Source organism: Thamnophis sirtalis, unplaced genomic scaffold (genome assembly GCF_051295495.1).
Source record: "Thamnophis sirtalis isolate CommonGarterSnake01/CBP01778 unplaced genomic scaffold, rThaSir2_p1.2 scaffold_3, whole genome shotgun sequence".
NCBI lineage: Eukaryota > Metazoa > Chordata > Lepidosauria > Squamata > Natricidae > Thamnophis > Thamnophis sirtalis.
The window spans coordinates 162,586,393-162,612,606 of NW_028261383.1; the positions used below are offsets into that span (position 1 = coordinate 162,586,393).

The following is a 26,214-nucleotide window of genomic DNA, read 5'->3' on the forward strand; positions in this document are numbered from 1 at the left end:
GCTTAGCAACCAAAATGTTGACTCAGAAACTCTGGCATTTGAAGCATGCAAATTTTAAAGCTGTCAAGTTACAAGACTCTTGCACCTCTAACCCTTTAGGAAAAAAAAAACCCAGGGGTGTTCAAATTTGACAGCTTTAAGACTTGTGGACTTCAACTCCCAGAATTCCTCCTCCAGTCATGTTGGCTCAGGAATTCTGGCATTGAAGTGTGCAAGTCTTAAAGCTGTCAAGTTACAAGACCCTTGCACCCCTAACCCTTTAGAAAAAAACCCCCAGGGGTGTTCAAACTTGACAGCTTTAAGACTTTAAGGTTTAGAGGCGGGCGGGGCGATTGGTGAGCCAGCCAATCAGTGAGCGGTGGGTGGGGCAAGCTTGGTGCAGATTGGCAGGGGGAGGGAGCTGGAACCAGTTCTAAAAGGCATGGTAGATTTGTGGAACCTCTTCTATAGAAGAGGTTAGAACTGGCAGGAACCCACCCCTGGTAGGTAGGTAGGTAGGTGAGTAGATGTTTCCTGGTGCATTTATCCAATCGCTGACAACCTAAGACTTGTTTCTGCTGGCACAGCACTTGATCAATGTAATTCTCATCAATCACTCTAACTAAAAAGCTTTCTAAAAGGGGGGGGGGAAGTTTTGGCACTGCAAACCTCCCCAAAACGGCCCGTTTTTCACGAAAACGGGCCAGTTTCTTTCAAATAAAAAGCATGAATAGCCTTGGAGGAGGGGCTTGCAGAGTGCTTCTGGGGGTGGGGGGTGGGCAACAAAGAGCAAAAAGGCCAATTTTTCACAAAACGTGCCCATGTTTTGCCAAACAAATTGCATGCATAGCCTTATGGAGGCTTATAGAGTGCTGCTGGGAGCTGGAGGGACAAAAATAGGCCCATTTTTTGCTCATTTCTGCCCTCTCCAGCCCCCAGGAGCTCTATGAAAGCCTCCATAAGGGTATGCACAGCCATTTTGGTGAAGGGGGTGGGGCTTCGGGAGGCAAAAAATTGCTGTATTTGATGTATAAGAAGCACCCAGATTTTGAGCCTCTTTTTTGAGGAAAAAAGGTGCATCTTATACTCCAAAAAATACGGTACCAATGCGCCTTAAAAAGTTGGCTTTTCCAGCAAGCCAGCCTGGCCTGAACAAAACAAAATAAATTATTGATCATTGTTAATTTTAATCGAATTTTTAAAAAAATGTTATTGTTAATCCTAATTGGGTTTGTTTGGGATATTCTATTTAATTTTTTTAAAGTTTTGTAATATGTGTTTTTTTTAATGTTGTACGCCGCCCTGAGTCCTTGGGAGAAGGGCGGCATATAAATCCAATAAACCAAACCAAACCACGGGAGGTGGGGGAAACTGGGAAGCTTTCAGATGTGGCAACATGGCCCTCTTAATAAATTGGAACCTTGAGCAATACTTTGCCTTGGACTCTGTTTTAATTTTGGATGCTATTTGGAACCCTGACAAGCCATATGGTCCGTCCCATATTTGGGTAGACTAGGTTGCCCTGATTAAAAAAAAACAAACACTTAAAAAGAATTGGTGTGTGGCAAATATCTCAGAAGTGGCCATCCCTAACTTTTCTGGCTGCAAATGTGGTGCGGATTTGTAAGATTGGTATTTTCAGATTTGGAAGATTGGTATCAACTCTCAGAGGCAGTCCAAACAAGAGATTCTATCTATGAGTACTAACATTATTGTAAAGTAACAGAACCTTGTAAGTCTGAAAATATATCAGTCACCGCTTGCCATTACAAGGCCCAAGATACTAGGGAGGGCCCCTTGGAGACATTAGCCACGGTCCCATTATTTCTGCAGGCTAAGCTGCCTCTTATCTGACCACTGCCTAGTCCTCTGTGTCTCTTCCTCCTGTCTCTCAAAGGCATTCCCGAAGACCATTGCAGTGCCAAGCAGCTGCTTGTAGCAGTTCCTCTCTTCCATGTGCCCACTCTATCCTTCACAATAAGAGGAATCCCTCCACTTACTTTGCACCTCGATTACCGCCTCCAAGGAGTGCACAGCATTAGTGCTAGGTTTCTGCTGCAAGATCTCTTCCGGAAGAGGCTCAAGCTGTAGAATAAAAAGAGGTTTATCTGTAAGTTTGGCGCAAAGGAGGCAAGAGAAGGGGCCATAAGGATATCAGCAAGTGCATTGTTCGCTAAGGTGCGCTCGCTAACGTATGCATGCTGAAAGGCAACTGCCAGCAGGCCACAAAAAATAAATTTGAAAGAGGATCACAGCTTGGTACCAGAATATCATGGCTCTAAATTAGGCGGGATGCTTTTTTTTCAGTGAATAAACAAAATAATAGGATTTCCTTGTTATAGCTCTCTGTGAGTAACTAAGCTGGACTTACTTTCTTTTAAATAAAGAGGCATGTTTAGAATGAGTTATACAAAACCCCTGGGAAAGATTGCCTGGACTGTAAGCAATTCAACCCACACCCACCTATTTATTTATATATGCACCCACGCAGACACATATAAAATATAATCAATAGGGAAAGGAGGAGAGGATAAGGGAGGATCTTCATTTTGGGGGAAGCGTGACCGGCAGCTCTGTGAAGTTGGCAAAAACAAGGACAGAGTGATAAATGGGCATGGAGACGTAAGTTATAGATCTGCAGCCAGGCACCCTGGGCTATATCTTTGGCTGTCATGGTTGATTAAATTTATCAATGAAGAGACAGTTGGCTTGGTAAGCAGGTTGTAAAACTGAGAGGAGGAGAAAAGACTCCCGCCAATTTAAAAAGCAGCCATCATTGAAACTAATTTGGATTTGAGAAGTTATTAACATAGGCCGGCGGCCAACGTTCTCGTCCCAGGAAAAGGTGTGCAAGGGAATGGTGCTCATTCAATTCCAGCCACTTTGGAATGGAAATGATTGTTCTCGATCCATGTTGATCCTCATTCAAACCTGATGTTGGAAAGACTGTTGAGCATTCCTGAGGCATGACCCTTGCCAAGAGAAGAGTGGGGAGTTTGATAATTCTCACGGACATCTGAAGCAGCTGTGGAGGTCCTGCATCAGTGCCCGGGTGAGGTAATGGTTGGGATGAGGGTGAACCAACCAAGACTCAATCCAGATCAAATATTCAATATGTTCCAAAAAGGAATATCCACTCTCTGAATTGTGGGCGGAGAGCCCATATCCTCCATGAGACCTCTGAGCTGAACTACTTGGAGTGCCCAGCTATGAGGAGTCCTTTGAGCTTTTCCAGTAGCCACCTGATATTGGCTGGCAGAACAAACCACTGGTTGCCACAGCTCATGACAACAGAAACTTAGTGATCATGATCAGGATTGCTAAGGTGGAGAGCTTTTCTAACCACCCTGCCTAACATTTGTAGAACTGAGAGGGACCAAATTTTTTCTCCCCAAGGAATCTTCCAAAAAACAAAAAAAATCACTGTTTCTGACACCTGCAAGGGGAGGATCTCCATGGTTTCCCCTTTCCTCTCAGTGACTCTGCTCCAATAGCACTGGGGGAAATGGGGATGTGTCTGTGCAGGGGCGGTGTTATAGAAAGGGGCTTCCTCTGTGCATGCGCATCCAACTTCTGAACCAGGAACTCAGAGGTGGGTTGCCAATTTTTTTACCACCGGTTCGGGTGCGCTCCTGCACATGTGATGCTTCTGCGCATGTGCAGAAATGTCTGGGCAGATGGGTGGAGACTCTGGCCACCAGTTTACTACCAGTTTGCCCAATCAGGTACAAATCGGCAGCAACCCACCTCTGCAGGAACTGATGGTATCATGAGGTTCCCAAATGACTCATCAAGTTATTATGTGGGGCTGGCGTGGTCTTTAAAAGCCAAAAGAGCCACTTTGGCTCAAAGCTCTTTGTATTGGATTTTTAGTTAAGCCAGCTCAAATACTTGGGTCCAGTTTTGTTTGGCCACAGTTGCTAGAAATGACCCCTCAGCATGTTGCAACATGGTGTATCTATAAAGTCAATGTTGCTAGATTATTAAATGCGAGTGGCACAGTCTGCTCGTCTCTTTCCTGGCCTGGGGGATCCTTGGCACATATCCATCTTGTGTGCCCATTTCTGGACCAAAAGATCTTCTTGGCCATTCATGCTCTGGTCACTTCCTGGTGGGATTATGGAAATGTACTTTGCTTGGTCTCTTGAAGACCATCCAGAAATTGCAACTGGGTCCAGAGTCTGGTGGTGATTGCAGTCCTTGTCACTCCAGGGTTTGCCCATATTATACTACTGCTGTATGAACAGCACGGGCTTCCATGTTATTTTCCCCTGAGTGCAATTCAAAAAGTTGATTATCTCCTTTAAAGTCCAAAATGGATCAGATAATTTGTGAAACTACTTGTTTCCTGAGAGTGTCTACTTGTTCTACCAAGTGAGACAGGCTGAGGCTGCACCAAATCAACTCACCTCGTTACCCAGCAGAGCAGACACACAGGCTTCCGAAGCATCACAAATGGCGGTCAAATCATGGCCTCCTTCCAGGGCTAGTACGAGAGCCCCACCAGCCACATTCATCAACTGCCTGGTCATATAACCAAAACCTGCAGAGGAAACCAAAAGTAACCAGGGAATCAGACAAGAGTGCAAGCCCTTCCTGGCTAGAGACTGAGGACATCCTTTCCCCTCAAAAAACGAACAGAAGAGAAACCTTTTTTTTTTTGGTGAGTCATCTAACTCTGCTCTCACCAAATTTTCTGGCTTCCTGAAACCCTCTCCACGACCTTTCTCCTGCTAGAGAAGGTGTTCTACATGTTTCAAGGAGGATTGTATCGTTTTTCTTGTTCTGCATCTGCAAAGATCTGGTCTTTAAGCAAAGCCTATAGGTGGGCATTACAAAAGAAAAGCCTGCACATCAGAGATGGTATTCAGCCAATTCTCTCTGGTAGCGGCGGCTGCGGGAGGCTCTGCCCACCCTAACATAACGTGCGAGCACTGTGCATGCGCAGAAGCACACACTCACATCTGCGAACCGGTAGGGAAGGTAAGTGAATCCCACCACTGCTGCACACACAACTCTGACCACACAACTCATCTTTGTCATAATTCCGTGATGGCAAACCTATAGCACGCAGAACCCTCTGTGGGCACACGCCACCAGCTGCTCTTCTGGTTTCCGGTACGCGCATGCCCGCCAACCGATCTTAGTGTGTGCTGGAGCCCCGGAAACCCAAAGACCATCTGGCTGGCGCACGCATGCACACCGGCCAGCTGGCTTTCAGGTTTCCGGGACTCCGGCACACACCCATGTTCCAGTTGGGCACTCGGTGCTGAAAAGATTCGCAATCCCTATCATAATTGGTTTCCTTTCACATGCTTCTAAAGAATCATGAAAGGAAACTTGAAGAAAACCATTATATGGTAAGATATCCTCTCTGGCGCATTTCCTCTTAATGATCATTCAAGCTCTCAAAAGTATTGCCCTTTTAGAGATGCTGCAGAGTCCTCAGGCAACAGCTGGACAGATGTTCTCTCTGGGCAAAGAGCAAACTGCCCATTCTCCCATCAGAGTGTCCATCACTCTTAACTGATTAACTGCCACCTTGAAGGACCCCTTACATTTGGCTGAGACTTTGTAACCCCCCAGCGGAGGAGGGTGGCCATCGGCTGCATCGAAGCCTGCAGATACCAGCACCACATCCGGGGAGAACTCTTGGGCAATTGGCATCACCACCGTCCTGCAAAGGAGGAGGAAATGAAATTAAAATTCAGAAATTAAATTAAATCAGGATGGTTAGCATCAGTGACTCTCTGGACTTCTTGGATGCATCAGGCTTTTATTCACAACATAAATCGTTGCTTTGCTTAGGCACCGTGATGGGCCAGGATGGGGTATGATTGAAAAAAAAAGCAACAATTTTATACATGTAATTTTCCATTTATACCAGTTCCGCAATGCTGCTAGATCTCTTTTATTGTTTCTTTTTTAAAAAAATGCAATAATTCATTTCCATGATACGCTGAAGTATAAACGTGAAAAGGACAAGAAGTTGTGCAACTAGGCACAGTGTTATACTAAATAATTTAAAATATCATGGAAATCACTAGATCTCCCGAGGCCCATATTAACACTGAGGTTGAACAAATCTGGATTTGGCCCCTGCCTGAATGGAAGGGAGGCCATCTTGAGAGAATTCCTGCCCTGTTGCCACCACCACCCCCCAAATCGCAATTCATCCCACTTCTTTCAATGGGACAAATTCAGTTAATTTTTTAAAAATGGGACACCAAAGTATGACTCTTCCAACCACATGTGATGCTCAGCTATATACAGTTTTCCCTCAGGAAATTACTTTTTAACAATTCTTCATACCAGATACATTCTTGAGGGCTGAATCTGTCTTGGAGAAACAGTGCTCGCTCTCTCCCCACCCCCTCTCTCCCTCCTTTTCTCTCTCTCCCTCTCTCTCTCTCTCTGTCTCTCTCTCTCTCTCTCTGTCTCTTTGTCTGTCTGTCTGTCTCTCACTCTCTCTCTCTCCCTGTCTCTCTCTCTCTCTGTCTGTCTCTCTCTCTCTGTCTCTCTCTTTCTCTCTCTCCGTCTCTCTCTCTCTCCATCTCTCTCCGTCTCTCTCTGTGTGTGTGTGTGTGTGTGTGTGTGTGTCTGTCTCTCTCTCTCTGTGTCTCTGTCTCTCTCTCTGTGTGTGTCTCTCTTTCTCTGTGTCTCTTTGTCTCTCTCTTTATCTCTGTCTCTCTGTGTCTCTCTATGTGTCTCTGTCTCTGTTTGTGTGTGTATGTCTGTCTCTGTCTGTCTCTCTCTCTGTGTCTGTCTCTCTCTGTCTCTCTCTGTCTGTCTCTCTCTCTGTCTCTTTCTGTCTCTCTGTCTGTCTGTCTCTCTCTGTCTCTGTCTGTCTCTCTCTTTTTCTCTCTCTCCGTCTCTCTGTCTCTGTCTCTCTCCGTCTCTCTCTGTCTGTCTCTCTCTGTGTGTCTCTCTCTGTCTCTGTCTCTCTCTGTGTGTATGTCTGTGTGTGTGTCTCTCTCTGTGTCTCTGTCTCTGTGTCTCTGTCTCTGTGTTTGTGTGTGTCTCTCTCTGTGTGTGTATCTCTGTCTCTCTCTCTGTCTCTGTCTCTCTGCCTCTGTCTCTGTGTGTGTGTGCGTGTCTGTCTCTCTCTGTGTCTCTCTCCATCTCTGTCTCTGTCTCTCTATCTGTGTGTGTGTGTGTGTGTGTGTGAGTGAGTGTGTGAACCCCCTCCCTCCAGCATTTTTCCATTTTCCTCTTCAGCATTTTTTCCATTAATAAACATATAAACAATTTTGCTCAAGTGGAAGATAGCAATTTTAGCAGGAAATCCCACCCCAAACCTCTCTGGCAGATGAAAGGTATAAAATGTCCCCTTACCCCCACCCTTGACCGCATTAAGTTTTTAAAAATCCAACCACCACCACCCCAAACGAAACAAAGCTAAACAAATGAAAATAACTTTGGTGAGAAGGTAAACTGAACGCAACTCAGCATGAGAGGTGCCTGACCAATGGCCACCGGCCCCAACCTCCTGCAACCTCTAATATCAAGCAAGGACTGTGTGTATATAATTTCAGGCTCATCAATTCACAGTCTACAAAACTACTATTTCCTCCCCACCTCCAAGAAAAGCAGAGATTCTTTTTTTCTTGTTAAAGAGCATTCTGTCGATTTATATCTCCCTTCCTTGGGCTATTTTCCAGGCTCTGTTAACTGGTCTGAGTTTGAAAGCAGGTCCGTGCTCTTCCCGTAGAAAGCCATCATCCAGCCCTCTTTGGGAGACAATGGCAGTTTAAGGCGGCTTGGAACAGCTCCCAACCAGTTCAGGGAGGAAGCTGGCTTGGATTGGAACTCCTCCCCTGATGCCCCGCCTCATTCCCAGACCTCGTACGCGGAGAGCCTGACAGGCCTTCCATCTTGCCCCACTGGGACATCAAGAGAATCTCATCCGTCAGCTAGATCGCATTTGGCAAGCGGCTCAAAGAGGCACGGGGCCTGGGAGCTGCATTTCTGCGTGGAGCAAAAGTGGGGCTCTGTGGGGCAGGGGAAAGAAACTATTTATAGAGCCCTTTTAAGTGCAATCAAAGCACATGTGCTGGGCAGCTGTGGGAGGGTGGCCTTTTGCCAGAGCCCAGGCTTGGCACAGTTAGGCCTTGCGATTCAAAAGGGAGACTCTGCCAAGTGCTGTGGGTCTCGTTCATCAGGCCGGAAAGGCTAGCTCTGACCATATGGCATTCCCAAGCTCTTCTAACTCTTGGCTGGGTGGGGTTTTTTTTGGGGGGGGGGTGTAAGAGGCTCACCAGAACACAGCTCCTCAGCATGCTATAGAGTGGTGACGCAGCAGAACAATTCAAAATGCCAAAGAGATGCCTCAGTATTTGCAGGAACGATTCTTCTAAGACAGTGGTGCCCAACCGTTTTTTGGCCATGCCCCACCTAAGCATCTCTAAAATCCTGATGCCTCCCCTGGGACATATAATTCTTACTTTACTCGAAAAGTAAGCTCTACTGATGCAGAGGCCATTAACGTGGTTTACACAAGGTCCAAAATGCCACCACTAAAAAATCAAATTGCCCCCTTGTGGGGCATGGGCCTCACGTTGGGAACCACTGTTTAAAAGCAAAGGTGGACCGCTGGTAAGCTCCAAGGTCTCAGGCAGCTCTCAAGTCATCTTTCTGTAGCCACTTAGTTGCTTTGTCTGTCATAGCTACAACCTTAAGGCAGTTTCCAAAATTAAATTTGAGACGGAAACCCTAGAATAGGTGAGGAAATAATGTTTCTCTTGAACAGGATGTAGCTCCGTATTGCTTTCCTACATTACTGGTTGCACCAGGGGTGGGTTCCTGCCAGTTCTAACCTCTTCTATAGAAGAGGTTCCAAAAATCCACAGTGCCGTTTAGAACCGGTCCCAGCTCCCTCCCCCCGCCTGTCCGCACATCATCAAGATGAAGAGCGAGAGGAGGAATTCTGGGAGTTGAAGTCCACAAGTCTTAAAGCTGTCAAGTTTGAACACCCCTGGGTTTTTTTTTTCTAAAGGGTTAGGGGTGCAAGGGTCTTGTAACTTGACAGCTTTAAGACTTGCGTGCTTCAAATGCCAGAGTTTCTGAGCCATCATTTTGGTTGCTAAGCAAGAGCGTTGTTAAGTGAGTTTCACTACATTTTACAAGTTGGCCACGCCCACCCAGTCACATGGCTAGCAAGCCACTCCCACCCAGTCACATGGCCGGCAAGCTACTCCCACAAAGCAGGCCACACCTACAGAAGAGGTTCTAAAAAAATTTGAAACCCACCACTGGGTTGCACCATACAATTGCTAATACACCAGACATGACCTCTACTTTGGCCTTAGGAAGCTCAACTAAGAATGAGAAAGACCGTAACCCTAACCCTAACCCTAACATACAACAGAGCCACTGTCTCTTACCCCGGTCTTCTCAGCAACATGAGGATCATAACATTGACCTGCCTTACTGGATGGTTGCAGAAAAATTAGCAAAATAATGTCTGTAACAGGAAGGTGACTTGTATACTCAAAAAAAATAATAATGCTATGAGTATATGGGAAGCTTAGCAAAACAGTTCTTAGCAACTGGGATGATGATGGCACGAGGGAGGACTCTTAACATAGTGCCTCTGTCATTGACTTCACATCCTGGGGAGAAACTATATTATAACAGCTCTAAGTCACAAAAGAAGGAACTGAACGGGTTTGGTCTTTAACATTTTCAGAAGTTTGGTAGGAGCTGCCAGGACTGTGGGCCAATGGAGAGGGGAGAGGAGATGGAGAAAGTATGTCAGAGCTACCAGCGGAGGTGTGCGTGCAACTTCTGACAACCCAGGAAAGAAAGATTTACAGCCTGATCCTATGTTTAATCATGTTTATTTGGAAAAAATCCCACTGGACTTCATGAGCCTGACTTCCAAGTATAAACACTCTTAGGCTTCCTTCCCTGACTCTGAAGTTTTGCCCGCCCCGTTCCCTGCCTTCCTGTCCCATATGATGAAAACAATCAGCCAAGAAAAACAGGCATGCTTGCAGCCCTTTAGACGATGTTCCTACAGGCTACTAAAAAGTAAACTTGTTCAAATAAATCATCCTGCCTACTTTGTTCCTCAGTTCTGATCTTTGGCGCTGGGGTAGCAAAGGGTTCACATCTTACATCAAACGATAAGCTCAGCTCCAGAATTAGCACAGGAGCTATTGCAAGGAGGAACAAAGCACACTTAAATCTGGCCTTAAAGTGGGACCAAACCTGCCAGATGCTCTCCTTGAATCATCCTCAACATGATGCCAGATGAAACAAGTTGTCATCTCAGACATCTGGGGAGCACCAGCTTTGAGAAATCTATCCTAACTCGGCTTGCCTGTTCTTTTCTTCCTTCATTTCCCCTCCTCCCCCCGCCCCTTCAGCTAAAAGTAAATTGTTCCATTGCATCTAAAATGTTATTCAGAGCAGCCTTTGCCAACGTAACTCAACATGGCCCTATTGGAAGAATAGGCATTGTATCAAAGCTTGTGTCAGGCGGGCCTACCGGAAAGCCGCCAAATACTCTGGATCTCCCATGGGGGGTTCAAGGCCTCCTGTCCAAGCCACATTGACGGTGAAACCTTCTCCGGCCCCAGAGCCCACCTGAAAAAGAAAAACAGGGAGCAAGTCAGGCCCCCACTGTTGAGATGACCACATCTCCAGATCAACCGAACAGCCTCATTGCAGCCATGTAGAGGATCCTAATGTCCAAGGCAATTAAACTAAAAATATCCCAATCTTAAATTTATTATATTGATAGCACCGGATAGATGACCTGCATTCAATAACAGGAAAATAGCAATTTGTGGATGCTTCCTTAACTCCACTGTTATGGTTTTGCTTCTGGTGATCTTATCGTGGTAAATGATCATGTGCACATTTATTTTTGGGTGTGTGGGTGGGAGGCATTTTTTGGAACACAAAGCATATTCACCATAAACTGGGAGGGAAGCCCGAGTGCTACATTTTCCTATGATAAGAAATCAGATTTCACATCTTTAGCTATTCAGATACTTTTTTCCCAACAAAACCACAAATGTCTTAGGAATAAATGACCTCTTCTTTGGGAATTACTTCTCTGAAATACAGCATTTATTTACTGCATTCCTTAAAAACAAACAAACCTCAAAGCAAATATTCTCCATTTGCCCCATAAAAGGAAACTCATAGGTTTTTCCAAGGATAAGTGTTTTTCTATTATAAATTTAACTGGGCTACTTCGTGTACTGGATGAAACATCAGAATCAACTCCAAAATTCTCCCCCCAAATGTCATTTCAGAAAATAATTCCTCGGTAATGTTAATATAGATTTCCCCCCCATCCCAAGGGGGAAAAAAATCCAGTTAATGAGGGAGTGAAGGTTATATACAGAAGAATTTTCATTCTAAATTGGTGATTCTTAGAGGAGTGATCAGTAGAAGAATCCTTCTGCACTATTTCTGGAGTGCTGCATAGCCTTACTGTACATCAAACTTACATACAGTATCTTTTGGGAATCAAATCCCAAGTACTATTCTAATGCACAGTGTAGGCAACAGTAGTTTTCCAAATATTCATGTGCATGTTATGCTTAAATGTTCTTGTAAAAGAAAAATGTTCAGTTATTTTCATGTGCAGGAGTATACTGATCTTCCGCTCTTTCTTTCCTGCAAAAGAAGAAGGTCCGATTTTGTAAAATTCAGGGGAGGGTAGTGGTGGCTAAGTTTCCACTATACTTGTGTGGCATCCCATAAGTATTGGAGAACTGCTTGTAAGTGCTTATTAGCCTCTTCTGTCACACCTGGTCATTCCAAAGTTGAGCCCGTGGCCAATGAATGGTGCAGCACGAATGCCCCAATGTTTTAAGAGGTGACATGAATGCAGCACAGAACAGGCAAACTTTTCTGTGTGAAATATAGTTCTGTTAGCTTTTTGGGTAGGAGGCTTCTGACCTAGACAGAGGTTTACTCCAAGAGAAAACTCTCTGACGTCCCTTTCATTTTGGAGTTAGAACCGAGAACCTGGCTTGTTTTGTGTGTGAAAGGAAAGAGGGAATGGTAGCATTTTCCACGAGGAGGAGGAGGAGGTGGAAGAGGAGGAAGAGAGGGGAGATGAAGAAAATGGATAGGAGCGGGAGGAAATCCCCCTCTGAAGTGCAAGCAATCACCCTTCTAAATCACACCATGTCTGTTAGCTGGGCGAGAGAAAGACAAGAAAAGAGAAAGAGTTGAAAAAAAATCCATGGCAGCTCTCCTTTGGGGCAGGGCTCACCATCAAAACTGACAGTGTGTCTGATGAAGGGGGGGGGGGGGAAACAGCTTATAAAGGGGATGGTGGGGAGGGGGAAGCCTTGAGTGATATGCCACAGTCTCCCAGGGATTTGTGCGGCATCATAAACAATGCTTCAGCTCCTTTGATATCTCCTGCTCGGAGGGAGAGATGAGAACCAGATGGGGGCCAACTCCAATCCTGGCCACTTTCAGCACTAAGCCCCTTTGAAAGCAGGTTGTAAAGCATGATGGATTTGAAATACCAGAAAAGCCCAATTGATTCGCCCTCCTCCCACTCTCAGCTGGGGCAAAGTTCTCTGTCTTCTTCTTAGAGTTGGAAATGTTCAGCTGTAGCTTAATGAAGTTCTCCGGAGAACTTTCTTGCTCCTCAAATGCATTTATGTTTCTAACATCCCTTAAAAAAAAGAAGAAGCCAAAAACCAATGATGTTTACATTTCGATGAATTTCCAAGGGCATGTCTATGTTTTCTAACCTGCAGCCAAGAAAGGCTCCATATGGATGGACTGAGCAGGAGGTTCGCCAGCGCCCTTGGGGAACAAGGCTGAGGATGGAGTCTCTGAGAGAGGGATGTTTGTCAGCTGAGTTAAGACTTAAAAGACTAGGAAGGCTGAGTGTGGGTAAAATTAAAGAAAAACTAAGCGGGTAGAGGTGCAAGGGGCCTAAAAGTTCCACCAGGAACCTAAAAAACCAAGAAAAGCAGATACCAACTGCAGACAGAGGAATTTAGCAGATAGGACATACAGATGTTTAGAGATTGTAGGTAATAAGGGCAGTAAAGCATCAAGTGGTCAGACTTTGTTTCTTAGGAGGGTTCCTGTGCCTTTAAGAAGCCCAGTGGCTTCTACTTTTATGGAAGCATTGTGATCCTTCTAGTTTAGAAGAAGTCAGGAATGAGGATGCTATAGCCATGCCTTAATTTGAGATATAATAGAGTTGGAAGGGACCTAGGAGGTCTTCTAGTCCAACCCCCTGCTTAGGCAGGAAACCCTACACCACTTCAGACAAATGGGTACCCAGCATCTTCTTTAAAACTTCCAGTGTTGGAGCATTTACAACTTCTGGAAGCTAATTGACTATCTAGTTTTGTTTGTTCTATGGGTAGTGATTGAAGGGATTGAATTATAACTGAAGAGATAAAGTTCAATTCTCTTTCCAGCACGGAGCTCTGTCGTCACTCTCTCTCAGCCAAACATATCTCACAGAACTGTTAATGGGACAGAATTGTTGAAATTCCCACATCCGTTGCAAGGTGGAAAAGGCAAGATAGAAATGCAGTAAAATGAATATTTTTTAAAAAAAAAATAGTACACGGAATCATTTTTGAACAGGAGCATTTTTCAGAGATTTGCATTTTCACTATTGTACAGAGATGTGAGGTGGGGGAGGGGAGAGACATTCCTGGCACACAGCAGTTCCTGATCTGGCAGTTGGTTCAAGTGGTTTGAGATATACTATTTAGTTTGCAAGGTTCAAATTCACCAACAATCACATGGTGCTCAAATTTGGGGTTTTGGGCTAGTCCAGAATGTGGCCGCGCGAGCGATTGTGGGTGCACCTCTCGTTTCACCCACGTAATACCTATCCTCCGCGAGCTGCACTGGCTGCCTGTTGATCTCCGGGTGCGCTTCAAGGTGCTACTTGTCACCTACAAAGCCCTTCATGGTATTGGATCTGGGTACTTGAGAGACCGCCTACTGCCAATTACCTCCACTAGACCGATAAGATCGCATAGATTAGGCCTCCTCCGAATTCCATCAGCCAGCCAGTGTAGACTGGCAACTACCCGGAGGAGAGCCTTCTTGGTGGCTGCTCCGACCCTCTGGAACGAACTCCCCATGGAGATTCGGACCCTCACCACCCTCCAGACCTTCCGCATCGCTCTTAAAATCTGGCTGTCCCGGCTGGCCTGGGGTTAAAGACTCTAACCCCACTCGAATTGTATGACTGTTGTGTTCTTAAATGAGGTAGTGTTTTCATGTTGTAAATTGTTTGTCCTTCCCCCCCCCCCTTTGAACTGTGAGCCGCCCTGAGTCCCCCCAGGGAAAAGGGCGGCATACAAATAAAGTGAAAACTGAAACTGAAACTGAAACTGTTTCCCTTTTTCTGCAGGGTATCAGTAATATTCTGATACAGGGAAACAGACACAGGTATGTGTAAAACAGGAGATCACCTCATCAGCTGCTCCGCTACCCGGGAAGAAGTTGCCATCATCATAGCGATGCAAGGAGAGATAGAGGACATTTGGATCTCTGTAGAAAACTTGCTGTGTCCCGTTACCATGGTGAACATCCTGAGGGGGAGGAAGAGAGAAGGTAAGAAGCCTGTGAGTTGTCCCAAAGGTGCTTTTTTCAAGAGGCAACAGGACTTCCTTGTTTTTCTTCAAAGACGTTTCGCTTCTCATCCAAGAAGCTTCTTGAGCTCCTGGTGCTGAGCTGAAGCGAAACATCTTCAAAGCGAATGAGAAGCGAAACCCCTTCAAAGAAAAAACATGAACTGAAGAAGTTTCTTGGATGAGAAACGAAACGTCTTCAAAGAAAAACAAGAAAGTCTAAGCGCCTTTGGGACAACCATGACCTGCATGACTGAGAATCTCCATAGACATTAAGCCTGTGAAGTTGGTTCACATATGGTCATTAGCTGCCAGTGCTCTTCTATTTTACATCCTATTATAGCCTTCCTCCAATGCTGTGCCCTCCCATCGGTCAAATTCACACACAACATTAAACTCAAGTTAGCAAAACACAATTGCTGGGTTCATGTAATATTTTGTAGCCGAACACATGACCTATATAGCAATAACCGTGACCCGTCAAAAACCGCGGTAGACTAAAGCGCGCCCGATTAAAGCGCATACCTGACGTCATCAGCAGCGCGACAAATACGACCGCGGAGAAAAAAGGGCGCTTTAAAAAGCGCTTTTAAAGCAAGCCGATTCACATAAAGGTTAGGGTTAGGCTTAGGGTTAAGGGTTAGGGTTAGGTTTAGGGTTACGTTAAGCGTTAGGGTTAGGTTAAGGGTTAGCGTTAGGTTTAGCGTTAGGTTAAGGGTTAGGTATAGGGTTAGGCTTAGGGTTAGGTTTGGGGGGGTTAGGTTTAGATTTACGCGTTAATTTTAAGTTTACCGCTCACAGCGTGCTGTTTTCGTCGCGCTGTGATGACGTCACATACGTGCTTTCATCGAGCGTGCTTTAGTCTACCGTGGTTTTGTGGTGGAACCAGCAATAACGTGATCCCAACCACAACATGTCAACTTCCCAATTCCCTTTTTGCCATGTCTAGTGTAGTGGCAAATTCAGCTGATGCGGGAATATGACCCCTGTCACTTTCAGTCAACCAGCTTGGTGGAGGGGATTATGAGGCTTGTAGGATTAGCAGATGAAAAGAGTGCCAGGTTCGAGATGTTTTTCCTTTCATTTCCACAAGGATAACAAGAGGTTTTCTGTCTGACAAGTGAGAAGAGGAACTCACCCAGTCGACAATCAATATCTTGCCGATTTTTCCTTTTTGCTGGAGCTGCCTGGCTGCAATTGCCACCGAATTGAAGAAACAGAAACCCCTGCCAAGGAACAAGGAGAACAAGAAGCTGGTGAACAACCAAAATAGACAGTAAATGTATTTATGGGACATCTTGCCCAACTGCTTTACACCAGCCTCCCCAAAGTAATCCAATCTCTCTTCATGCAAAGACCATCCTACAGTATGGGCAAGAGGGACTCATTCCCTATGTCCTGCAGAGACCCCAGGGGCCAGGTGTTATGCAAGGGGCCATTCGTGACCCGTCAAAACCACGCTCGACTAAGCCGTGCCCGATTAAACCGCGTCGCTGACGTCATCAACAGGGCGACAACAGCCAGCGCTTTAAATAGTGCTTTGAAAGCAAGCCGATTCAAGTTAAGGTAAGGGTTAGGTTTAGGGTTTAGGTTTAGGGTTAGGTTAAGGGTTAGGGTTAGGTTTAGGGTTAGGTTAAGGGTTAGGATTAGGTTTAGGGGGGTTAGGTTTAGGGGGTTAGGTTTAGGGGTTAATTTTAGGTTTAGGGTTTACAGCGTGCTTCTGTCTCCGCGCTGTTGTCGCCCTGTTGATGACATCAGCGACGCGGTTTAGTCGGGCGCGGTTTTGTGATGGAACCGGGGCCATTTGCTGCATTCTTCCATTCATGTGCTGCATTAGGGCCTAGCATTACAAGGACACACGTTTTGGCTGGAGGAGACCTGCATTTTTTACGTGCTTTCGAACTGCTAGGTTGGCAGAAGCTGGGACAAGTAATGGAAGCTCACTCCATTACGTGGCACTAGGGATTCGAACTGCTGAACTGCCGACCTTTCTGATCAACAAGCTCAGCGTCTTAGCCACTGATTGCTTCTTATATAAGGACAAGTAGCTGCCTAGAGTTGATCAATAGTGAGATGGCTGCAAAGAAAAGAAAAGGATAAAATAAAATAAGCAACTCGTCATGCTGAATGCTAATACTGTAGTGGACTCATTTTTACAATGTAAATTAGTGGGAAGTCAAACGTTGCCCCAACTATGAATAAAGAAGTATCAGCAGGCTCCATAGTATTTTCTGGGAGGAAGCAGGAATCTGTACCAACTCAAATCGAACAAACACAATAATGATTAGCTAAATAATGGGGGGTGGGGGTGGGATTTAAATAAAGGAAATAAGGAAAGATGGGATGGAATAACCTGGAAGTGGCCCAGGCTGCAAGCTGGCCCGAAATCTCAATGTTTTGATACAAGCCTCACTTCCAACTATTTGGACAATGGCAGGGGGATTATGTGAAGTTTAGGACAAAACATCTGGAAGATGGCAGGCTGCTTCTCTTCATCTTGACTTCTACCGTGATCCAGAAAATTAAAAAAAGGCATGCAGAGGCTGGCTACCTTTATTACTTGTTTTTTTTTTTTCTGCTCAGAGGAATAGAAATAAGAAATTACCCTTGATCATTCTAGCCTGAATAGAAGCTTTTAAATCTAGTCATTTAAAAAAAAAAGAGAGAGAGGGAAAAAATCTGGATATGCTTTTTATTCTGGAAGCAATTGCCCTTCTTTTGTAGGTAAAAGCAGCTGCTCTGAGATCAAATCAGAAGCTTAAAAAAGTATTACCAGTGGCATCTTATGAGAGGGGATAAAAAGCATCAAGGTAGCTGTCATAGCTGTGCAACTGGAGACCTGCCCTCCCATTTGGGTGGGTGGGTGTACAGGGTTCACCCACAAATGCGCGAACAACAAAACCGCGCCTGACTAAACCGCGGTGACAAAACCACGCCGACAAAAGCGCGCCGACGAATGAGCGCTGAAGCACGCCGACAACAGCGCGCCGACAGAAGCACGCTGTAACCCTAACCCTAACCCTTACCTTAACTTAAATCGCGCTTCTGTTGGCGCGCTTCTGTCGGCGTGCTTTTGTTGGCACGCTTTTGACATCGCGGTTTTAGCACCGCGGTTTTGTCGGCGCGCATTTGTCGGGTCACGGCTGTGCACATACACACGCGTGTGTGTGCCTTTGAGCCACTGTTGACTCTTGGCAAACTGCCCGAGCAAGTCCCTGCAGTTTTCTTCGCAAGACTGTTTGCAAGTGGCTTGCCCTTGCCTGCAGCTTAAAGAGAATCACTAGCCTAAACGTACCCAGCTGAGTAAGTTCCTTAAAGCAGGACTAGAACTCACGGTCTCCCGCTTTCTAGCCTGATGCTTTCCTATGTCTTCTTTTTTGTTTGCTCTCTATTTCTGCCCGACTCTGATGGACGAAACCCTGCTCCTTCTTATCACTTTGCTTAATCAGATCTAAGGTATACCCAGCATAAACCCAGTGCTACATCGGATGCATCCATTACTGTTTATGACTGCATTTCCCCAACTTTCTCAGCCTGCTTGACCATTGTCAAGAACAGAACCCAATGCCTCTGGGTCCCAACTGTGCCTGTGATGTCACAGAGAGAATGTGGAGCGTTGACATTGCACAGGCATGGAGGACTCTAAGGGGCTTGGGTCTGTCAGGAAGATAAGCCGTGGCTCAGAAGAGAGAAGACACAGAGGTGATTCTCCTTACATTGCTGTGGAGGGGTCAGCGTGGTGTCCTGGAGGTCGTACAACGGCGAAGCCATTCTGTGAGATTTTTTTTTAGAAAAAGAAAAGAGAGAAAACAGCACAGTTAATACTGTTGTCACGATCAGTACAGGTAGTCCTCGACTTGCAACAGTTCACTTAGTGACCGTTCAAAGTTACAATGGCACTAGAAAAAACTTGGCTTATGACCATTTTTCACACTTACGATCGCATGTGAACAAAATACATGGATGCTTGGCAACTCACTCATATTTATGATGGCTGCAGTGCCCCGAGGTCACGCGATCCCCATTTGCAACATTTTGCCACGCAAAGTCAACGGGGAAACCAGATTCACTTAACAACCGGGTTAATCATTTAATGGCTGTGTTGATTCGCTTAACAAAAGGGGCAGGAAAAACAAATTGTAACACGGGGCAAAACCCACTTAACAAATTTCTTGCTTAACAAGATAAATGTTGGGCTCAGTTGTGGACATAAGTTGAGGACTTTGTGTATGCACAGTGCTTAAAATAAATATTTTGTAGAAATGAAAAAAAAGCAGCAATAATTGCATGCATTACTGTAATTCAGGGGTCCCTAGCCACCCAGCTGTGGTGCATTGAGAACCGGGCTGCACAAAGGACAGGTAAGCGCACACACAACTCTATTTGAATCATATCTCAGTTTATTTGGCTGAAAGGTGAGTAAACGATGTTCCCCCCCTTAGTGGTTTGTTCTTCTGTTTGGGTTTTTTCATCCTTTAATTGGATTTTCTTATTAAGATGTGGTTATGCGACTTCCTGTTATGAAGGCTACATGTTATGGGCCTATGTAATCAAGAGCATGTCTTTTTCTGTTAAGGGCAAAAAGATCTACCGATTTTGACTATCGGTTTGTGAAATGCTCAGAAGGGGCTTTGGCTTAGAAAAGCATTTATTGCAATCCAATGGTCAGCCGTGTTTAGAGAGCATATGATATATGACTGCTCCTCTGGTTAAATTCTTTAGATGTTAGTAGGAAAAAAATGTAAACAAGCCAATGAGACATGGAAGTACTTTAAGTGTGGTTGGATCACCATCATTTTATCTTTTCGAAAGGCATGGCAATTCAGCGCTCTCTATTTTGAAATGTTACAGTGTAATTCATGAATGTTCAAAATTTTAATTTTTCCCCCAAGCAATAATTCAAATGGGCTAGATCTAATGTTGTATGTATCTTCAATGAGATTTTTTCCTCCTATCCTCTTCCCTGCAACCTCCCCCCCCCCCGCCATAAGGGCTGTCCTTGTTTAGTGGCTCTGTCATTAAGCAAAGCAGTCACAAAGTGAAAATGTGACTGTTTATGATCTTACTTCGCCTTTCCTTTTGCTTTACAGACCTGAAAGTATAAGGATTGGTCATAAAGTTATTTTTTTCATCCACTGTTGCCATTTGCGAATGGTGGCTAAATGAGGCAGTCACTAAATCCTGACTACTTGTATTCTCAACATCCAGACAAGATTTTAAGGCACTGGGTAACCCAGAGGAATGTGTGAGAATAGCTCTTTTCTCTTTAGATGACAGTAAACACTCCATCAATTGACAACTATATGTGAAATTTCATGAGTTGTTACAATTATAAGGACTAGTAATACTAATATGGTCATGTTAAATATTTTAAGATATGGAAAAAGTATAGGTTAAATCCAGAGCACAAAGGATACATTTCCCAATGAAAGCAATATGAAAAATTAGCCAAGATGAATTCAAGTCCCACTGATTTCCCCAAAAAGATAAGAGCAATGAACTTGCTTGGCATATTGAAAGGCTAGCTAAGATACGACTACACTTTTTTCCACCTGCTATTTTTTTCTCATTTAAGATTTTCTGTTTAAGATATTATTATTACATTTTTCACACTTTGACAAAATACCGCTGACATAAGTTAAAGTATTATTTTGCTTGCCTTACTTTAAGCCAATGTTTCTCAACCTTGGCCTACCTGAAGATGTGTGGACTTCAACTCCCAGAATCCCCCAGCCATCTTCAGGTAGGCCAAGGTTGAGGAACATTGCTTTAAGCGTTAAGGTCCTTTTTTAAAAATAAAAAAAACCCAGTGTCCCATTCCATTAAACTACATAGCCAAAAGAAAAGAAAATGAAAACAATCTGCATTTTTAAAGCTGGCAATGTTCTGATACGTTAAAAACTACAGATATTTGCAAGTATTATAAAAGGGGCTCTCTTTCCAGCAACATTTTGTCTTTGAAGAGATCGAATATGATCGGTCCTACAGGGTGAGAAGAACTGAGCTGTTTCATAGGGGGCTTTATTTTATTACTTCTAATTAAAACAGCTTTGTTTACGCTCTAAGATGTCATTAGTGGTCAAATCTGATTAGCTATACCGCTCCATGACATCAACACAATCATGTTATATTTCCTGACTGGAGTGGAATTCCTCTATGAAGGAAGAAACAATTACATCAAGGAAGAAGATGAGAATAAAAACCGAAAACAACTCTGAAAAAATGGTAACCAGTACCGCCTCTCTCTCACTCCCTCTCTCCCCCTCCCTCCCTCTCTCCCTCCTCTCTCCCTCTCTCTATCTCCCCCTCCCTCCCTCTCCCTCCCCATTCCCCCTTCCCCTACCTCCCTCTCCCCCTCCCTCTTTCCCTCTCTCTCCCCCTTCTTCCCCCCTCTCTAAATCCCCCTCCCTCTCTCTCCCCCTTCCCCCTCCCTCTCTCTCCCTCCCTCTTCAGCCTGACAACTGAAATGGGTAAGTCTTCAATTAAAACACATTCTCAGGTTCAGCTGCCAAATGCCTGTGAATATAATTGAGCATTTGTTCCCTTGAAAGGCCAACAACAAAGACCATTGCTACACCTCCTTGAAGCCATTGCCAAAGCCTTGGAGTCACCACAGAAGGTCCTTCTGCTTAACCAGCTGCAGTTGTGACTTCACTGGAGGATCCAGTTTTGAACAGAAAGTTACATTGATCAAAAGAGGACTAGAAACACCTGCTCCCTCCCTCTTCAGATATATGTGCAACTGTTCTGCGCTATAACAAGTTGAAGTCCGTTTTAGGAGCAGGGGGGAAGGACTCTGATTATCCTTGTCAGAATCGTTAAGGGAAATTGTATTTATTTCCATACACCACTTCAGATTTTGCAGGGGTTCCCCCTCCCCCTTCGATTCTGTGCTTATCCAGCCTTTTGGAATACCCAGCAAGGATGATAATGTGTATGTGAGGTTGGGAGATGTGGCCACGTTTTAATTCCCTGACCATCATCCATGGAAGGTCCTGCTGAGATACCAGCAATTCAGAGGTGGGTTCCTACCAGTTCGCACCTATTCGGTAGAACCGGTTCATCAAATCTACCGAACTGGTTAGAAGAGGTTCCACCAGTGGACCCGGAAAGCAGGCCACACCTACAGAAGAGGTTCCACAATTTTTTGAAACCCACCACTGGCAAGGATCTTGTAACTTGACAGCTTTAAGACTTGCATGCTTCAATGCCAGAGTTTCTGAATAGTTACTTGGACCGACCTAAGTACTAATTCATAATTTCATATCCGGTCATATGGGTGACAAGCCACTCCCATTTGGTCACATGGGTGGCAAACCACTCCCACAAAGGAGGCCACACTCACAGAGTAGGTTCCAACAATTTTTGAAACCCACCACTGCAGCAAGTTGCCCCACAAGGCCAGGTGCTGATGGTAATCCACCCAAATTCTGAAACCAGAAACAGAGTAATGGAAAACGATTTTTGAAAGAGACAGCCAATTGGATGTAATGCTTAAGGCATCAGGCTAGAAATCAAGAGACTACGAGTTCTAGTCCCACCCTAGGCACAAAGCTAGCTGGGTGAATTTGGGCTGTCACGCTCTTTCAGCCTAGGAAGCAGGCAAAAACCAAATCTTGCCAAGAAAGCTGAAGAAAGCTGCAGGCATCTCTATATCCTGTTTCCCCCAAAATAAGACCTCCCTGGATAATACGCCCAATCGGGCTTTTGAGCGCATGCGTTAAAATAAGCCCTCCCCTGAAAATATTGCAACACAGCAGCAGCCATGAGGTGACCACGCTCGCCGCCTCCTGCACCTCAAAAATAATAAGACCTCCCTGAAAATAAGGCCAAGCGCTTATTTCAGGGGTCAAAAGAAAATAAGACCCTGTCTTATTTTCAGGGAAACACGGTACTAACTTGAAGGTGTGCATGCACTCAAACACCAAAAACATTATTGAAAGGGGAGAGTAGTAGAATGGACAGATGTGCATGGGAAGTTCATGCAACTCTGCATTTTATCTCTGCAAAAATACATTTTGGGAACCCACCCACCCCCCTTTGAGATCATCACATGCCCTTTTGCCTTAAGAAATCCGAGAGGCGAGTGAGGGGGCGCTCCCTATCTATCTTGCTGCCCCACCAGGGCTCTTACCTTAAGCTGTCGACTGGCCACTTTGAAAGCCAGCTCAGTCACGCTGCCAGCTGCCCACCGCGCAGCGTTGCTGGAGTGCAGCTCATTCCAAATGGTGTCACTATCCACCTGGACCCAGGAGGAGACAAAGAAGAGTTCAGTCTAGAGAAAGGGCCCTGTGGTTACATTTCCACACACAGCAACCAATAAACCCACGGTATGGACTAATGGCATATGCACACAAACACACATACAGCCTCCCAGGAAGATGGTGTAGGAGAAAACCAGTGGAAAAACGGCTGGACACCATCACTAGTTTTGGACCAAGGAGACTTGTCTTCAGAGAGGAGATCTTTTCAGGGCTCTCTGATCAAATGCGGTGCTCTTAACATGGGCATCCTCTCTTGGAGGGCAAATCGGAATGGTGCAGCCCTTGGCATGCAACACGTGCCCCTCCGTGAACCACAACAGCAGCAGCCTGCCTAGACAACAATCCCCATCCCCAATTCTTCAACTTTGCTGGGCTCCCACAAGTTCCTTCGACACCGACATGCAGGAGAGCTTTCCCAACACATTTCCCCCCACCCTGTAGAGTTAGTTGCAAAACGTTGGGGGCAGGAAGAACCCATTCTTTTTACCTTCTTGATTCTATTTGATTTTTTTTTTCAAAAACAAACATCTTGGTTTGATCAGGATCACGTCATCGGCAAAGTAAGAGCCGGAAAACCTCAGAGATTCTCTTCTGATCAACTCCATGTGTGAGCAGAGCCTGCCTTCTGCCTTAGTGCTCCAGGCGCGCACTCCCTCTCCCTCTCTTTCTCTCCGGGTGCAAGGGAGGGGGAAGAGAAGATCCAAGCCCCGTCAGTAAGGACAAAGGAAAGGGGGAAAGAAAGAAGGAGCAGAGAGCAAGAGAAAGGGAGCCAAAGGTTAAGAGAAGGAGAAGAGGGATGGTCGGGGAGGCAGCATCCTGGAAAAAAGAGAGTGAGAAAAAAAAAAGGCTCGCAAGAAGGCGATGAACGAAAGTGAACGTGGCAGAGAGCCCAGAGGGAGGGACACGAGAGACAGAGAGAAGGAGGGGCCAGGGGGATTTTCTCCAACCTAACCCTATTCCCCCAACCCTTCTCAGGAACACTTCTGAACAAGGCTGGGACTGAACATCAGAATGTCAGGTAAGGTAAGAAATAGCAGGGGTGCAATAGACCGTCGCCATTCCAGCAGTACGGAGCGCTATTCTTGCTAAATAGAGACAGCCAAAGTCTTGTCTATACCATCAGACGGTAGGCAGAACTCACTGGGTGAAAGGCTCTTCACACAAAGTCTGTTTAATGCTGCAAATCATGCGCTAATGGAAAGTCTGGCCAAAAACTCTTTTGACATCTAATTTACTAGGTCAGGATAATAGTGTCAGTGGTATAATTGTCCCCTTCAAACTCTACGACTGTATGCAAGTTCTTTACAGATAGTCCTCAACTTACGACCACAATCGAGCCCAGTTTCCCAATGTCTGTTGCTAAGCGAGGCATTTGATAAGTGAATGTTCCTCCATTTTATGACCTTTCTTGCCACAGTTGTTAAGTGAATCACTGCAGTTATTAAACTATTAAGGTGGTTGTTAAGGGAAGCATTGCATTTGTTAAGTGAGTTCCCCCAGTTGTTAAGCGAATCTGGCTTTGAATCCCCGCATTTGAATTTTGATCACCTGACCATGGGGATGCGGCAATGGTCGCTAAGTGTGAAAAAAACAGTCACGAGTCACTTTTTTCCAGTGCCGCTGTAACTTTAAGCGGTCACTAAACGGACTGTTGTAAATTGAGGACTACCCATATTTGCTCAGATACAAATCGTTTTCTTATGAACTAGATGCAGAAGACAGTGTATGGCTGGAGAAAAGGACACACTGAAGAAAGGTTGAAAAAAAAAAAGTAAGGGACTTAGCTAGGATGGGCCAAATGTATATGTTTGCCGGTGTGAACATTTTACCAAGATTCCCCCCCCCCCAAAAAAAAATACTTGAGGTGAATTCCTTGGCCATCATGTGGTATGTGATATGACAGCCAGATCTCATCACGCCTACACAGAAAACCCTGGTGGGTTTCACATCTCAGTGACTTCACAATAATCTGGGGAAGAGCATGGTGAAGTTTACTAGAGACAACTTGAACCTTCTAACTGATGTTGGCCTTCAAAGAGCCTCTATCTAATTCACTAAGGGACCTTAGTCCAAACAGATTTGGAGGTCCATGGATACCTTTCCCCTGGCCAATGGGCTTAGGGAAATGTCCCTTGCCCATCAACACAAGTTGCCAAGACACTTCCAACCTAGGAATCTTCTGACCTTAACGGTCTGAAAACTGAGCAAGTGGATGGGACTGTTTACTGGAATCCCTCTTCCAGGTTCTTGGAGCACCTCTGCTCTTCACCAAGGCTCCCAGATGTGAGAGAGCTGAGTAGCATGTTTGGGGGCCAGCAGCAATCTTGCTATGGAAGTGATAGGTTATAAATCCTATCCCTTTTGGTTTGTCCCCCTAATCCTTGAACCTTCTTCACAAGACAAAACTGGAGAAAAAGCATAGATGCAGCCCTCAATCACCCAGAACCAGATCAGAAAGTCTGGGAAAGGAGTGCTGATAATAATAATTAAAAAAAAACATTAAGGAGAGAGGTAGACACTCCTTGACCCCTGTTGGCCTGAGTGACAAAGATCTATCTAAGAAATAACCCTCCACCCTCTGATTGAATATCAGATTTGCCTCACGTTCTGATTCATACCTTGTACTCACATGACATGAAATGGATCACATTCTCTAAGTTCATTTTAGATGCTAGGCTACGCCCACTTAGCTATAGGCAGACCAATCATCTGCAACTCTTTTTGGACCTAAAACTTTCCAAATCTCTCCCTTCCACCCCTGTGCATTCCCAGGGTTGTGCCTCCTTTGTTTTCTGGAAATCCAGAAACAAACCAACTTCAGCCTGTTTTCATGGGAAACAAGGTATGGGGAGGAATCTTTGCTGGAAACCATCCCGCCTGCTGGAGAAGACGCTTACCCCAACTCCACCACAGGGCAGCATGACAAACATCCGCTGGGACAGGATTCCTGCAAGAAAGCAAGGGAAGGCAATGGGGCTGTAATCAAATATACGGGAGTCAGATTGTTGGTGTACCACAGTGCTACCCACAAACCGTTTGAAAAGGGGGGAGAATACATTCAAAGGAACTCTAGGAATTTTAGTATCGGCATATTTCCTCCAACAATCTTCATTTTACCGAAGGATGGAAGGCTGAGTCAACCTTGAGCCAGTCAGGATTGAACTGCTGGCGGTCGGTAGAATTAGCCTGACAATACTGCAATCTAACTGGGGTGCCACCAATGGCTCTCCAAGGCAGACTTCTTAGAGTTAAAGTTAGTTTCAAATGAATTGGGCCTGCTATGTATCATATGGACCAGAGGTGGTATTCAGCCACTTCGGACCGGTTTGCCCGAACTAGGAGTGGAAATTGAGGGCGGACCTGCCCACCCACCCCGGCTCTAT

The 26,214-nt window shown here is 45.2% G+C and overlaps 1 protein-coding gene across 3 annotated transcripts in view; it reads right to left on the reverse strand.

Annotated features, from left to right (window-relative positions):
• HDAC7 (histone deacetylase 7) overlaps positions 1-26,214 on the reverse strand; it is a 235,504-nt gene that overhangs the window by 4,312 nt on the left and 204,978 nt on the right. For all 3 annotated transcript variants that reach the window (XM_087710652.1, XM_087710653.1, XM_087710651.1), the window contains 9 exons: positions 25,729-25,778; positions 22,702-22,809; positions 18,284-18,339; positions 15,706-15,793; positions 14,409-14,528; positions 10,472-10,569; positions 5,538-5,656; positions 4,389-4,522; positions 1,980-2,064 (listed from right to left, as the gene is read on the reverse strand). In XM_087710652.1, the coding sequence (XP_087566778.1) occupies positions 1,980-2,064; positions 4,389-4,522; positions 5,538-5,656; positions 10,472-10,569; positions 14,409-14,528; positions 15,706-15,793; positions 18,284-18,339; positions 22,702-22,809; positions 25,729-25,778 (858 nt within the window). The remainder of the gene's footprint in view (positions 1-1,979; positions 2,065-4,388; positions 4,523-5,537; positions 5,657-10,471; positions 10,570-14,408; positions 14,529-15,705; positions 15,794-18,283; positions 18,340-22,701; positions 22,810-25,728; positions 25,779-26,214) is intronic.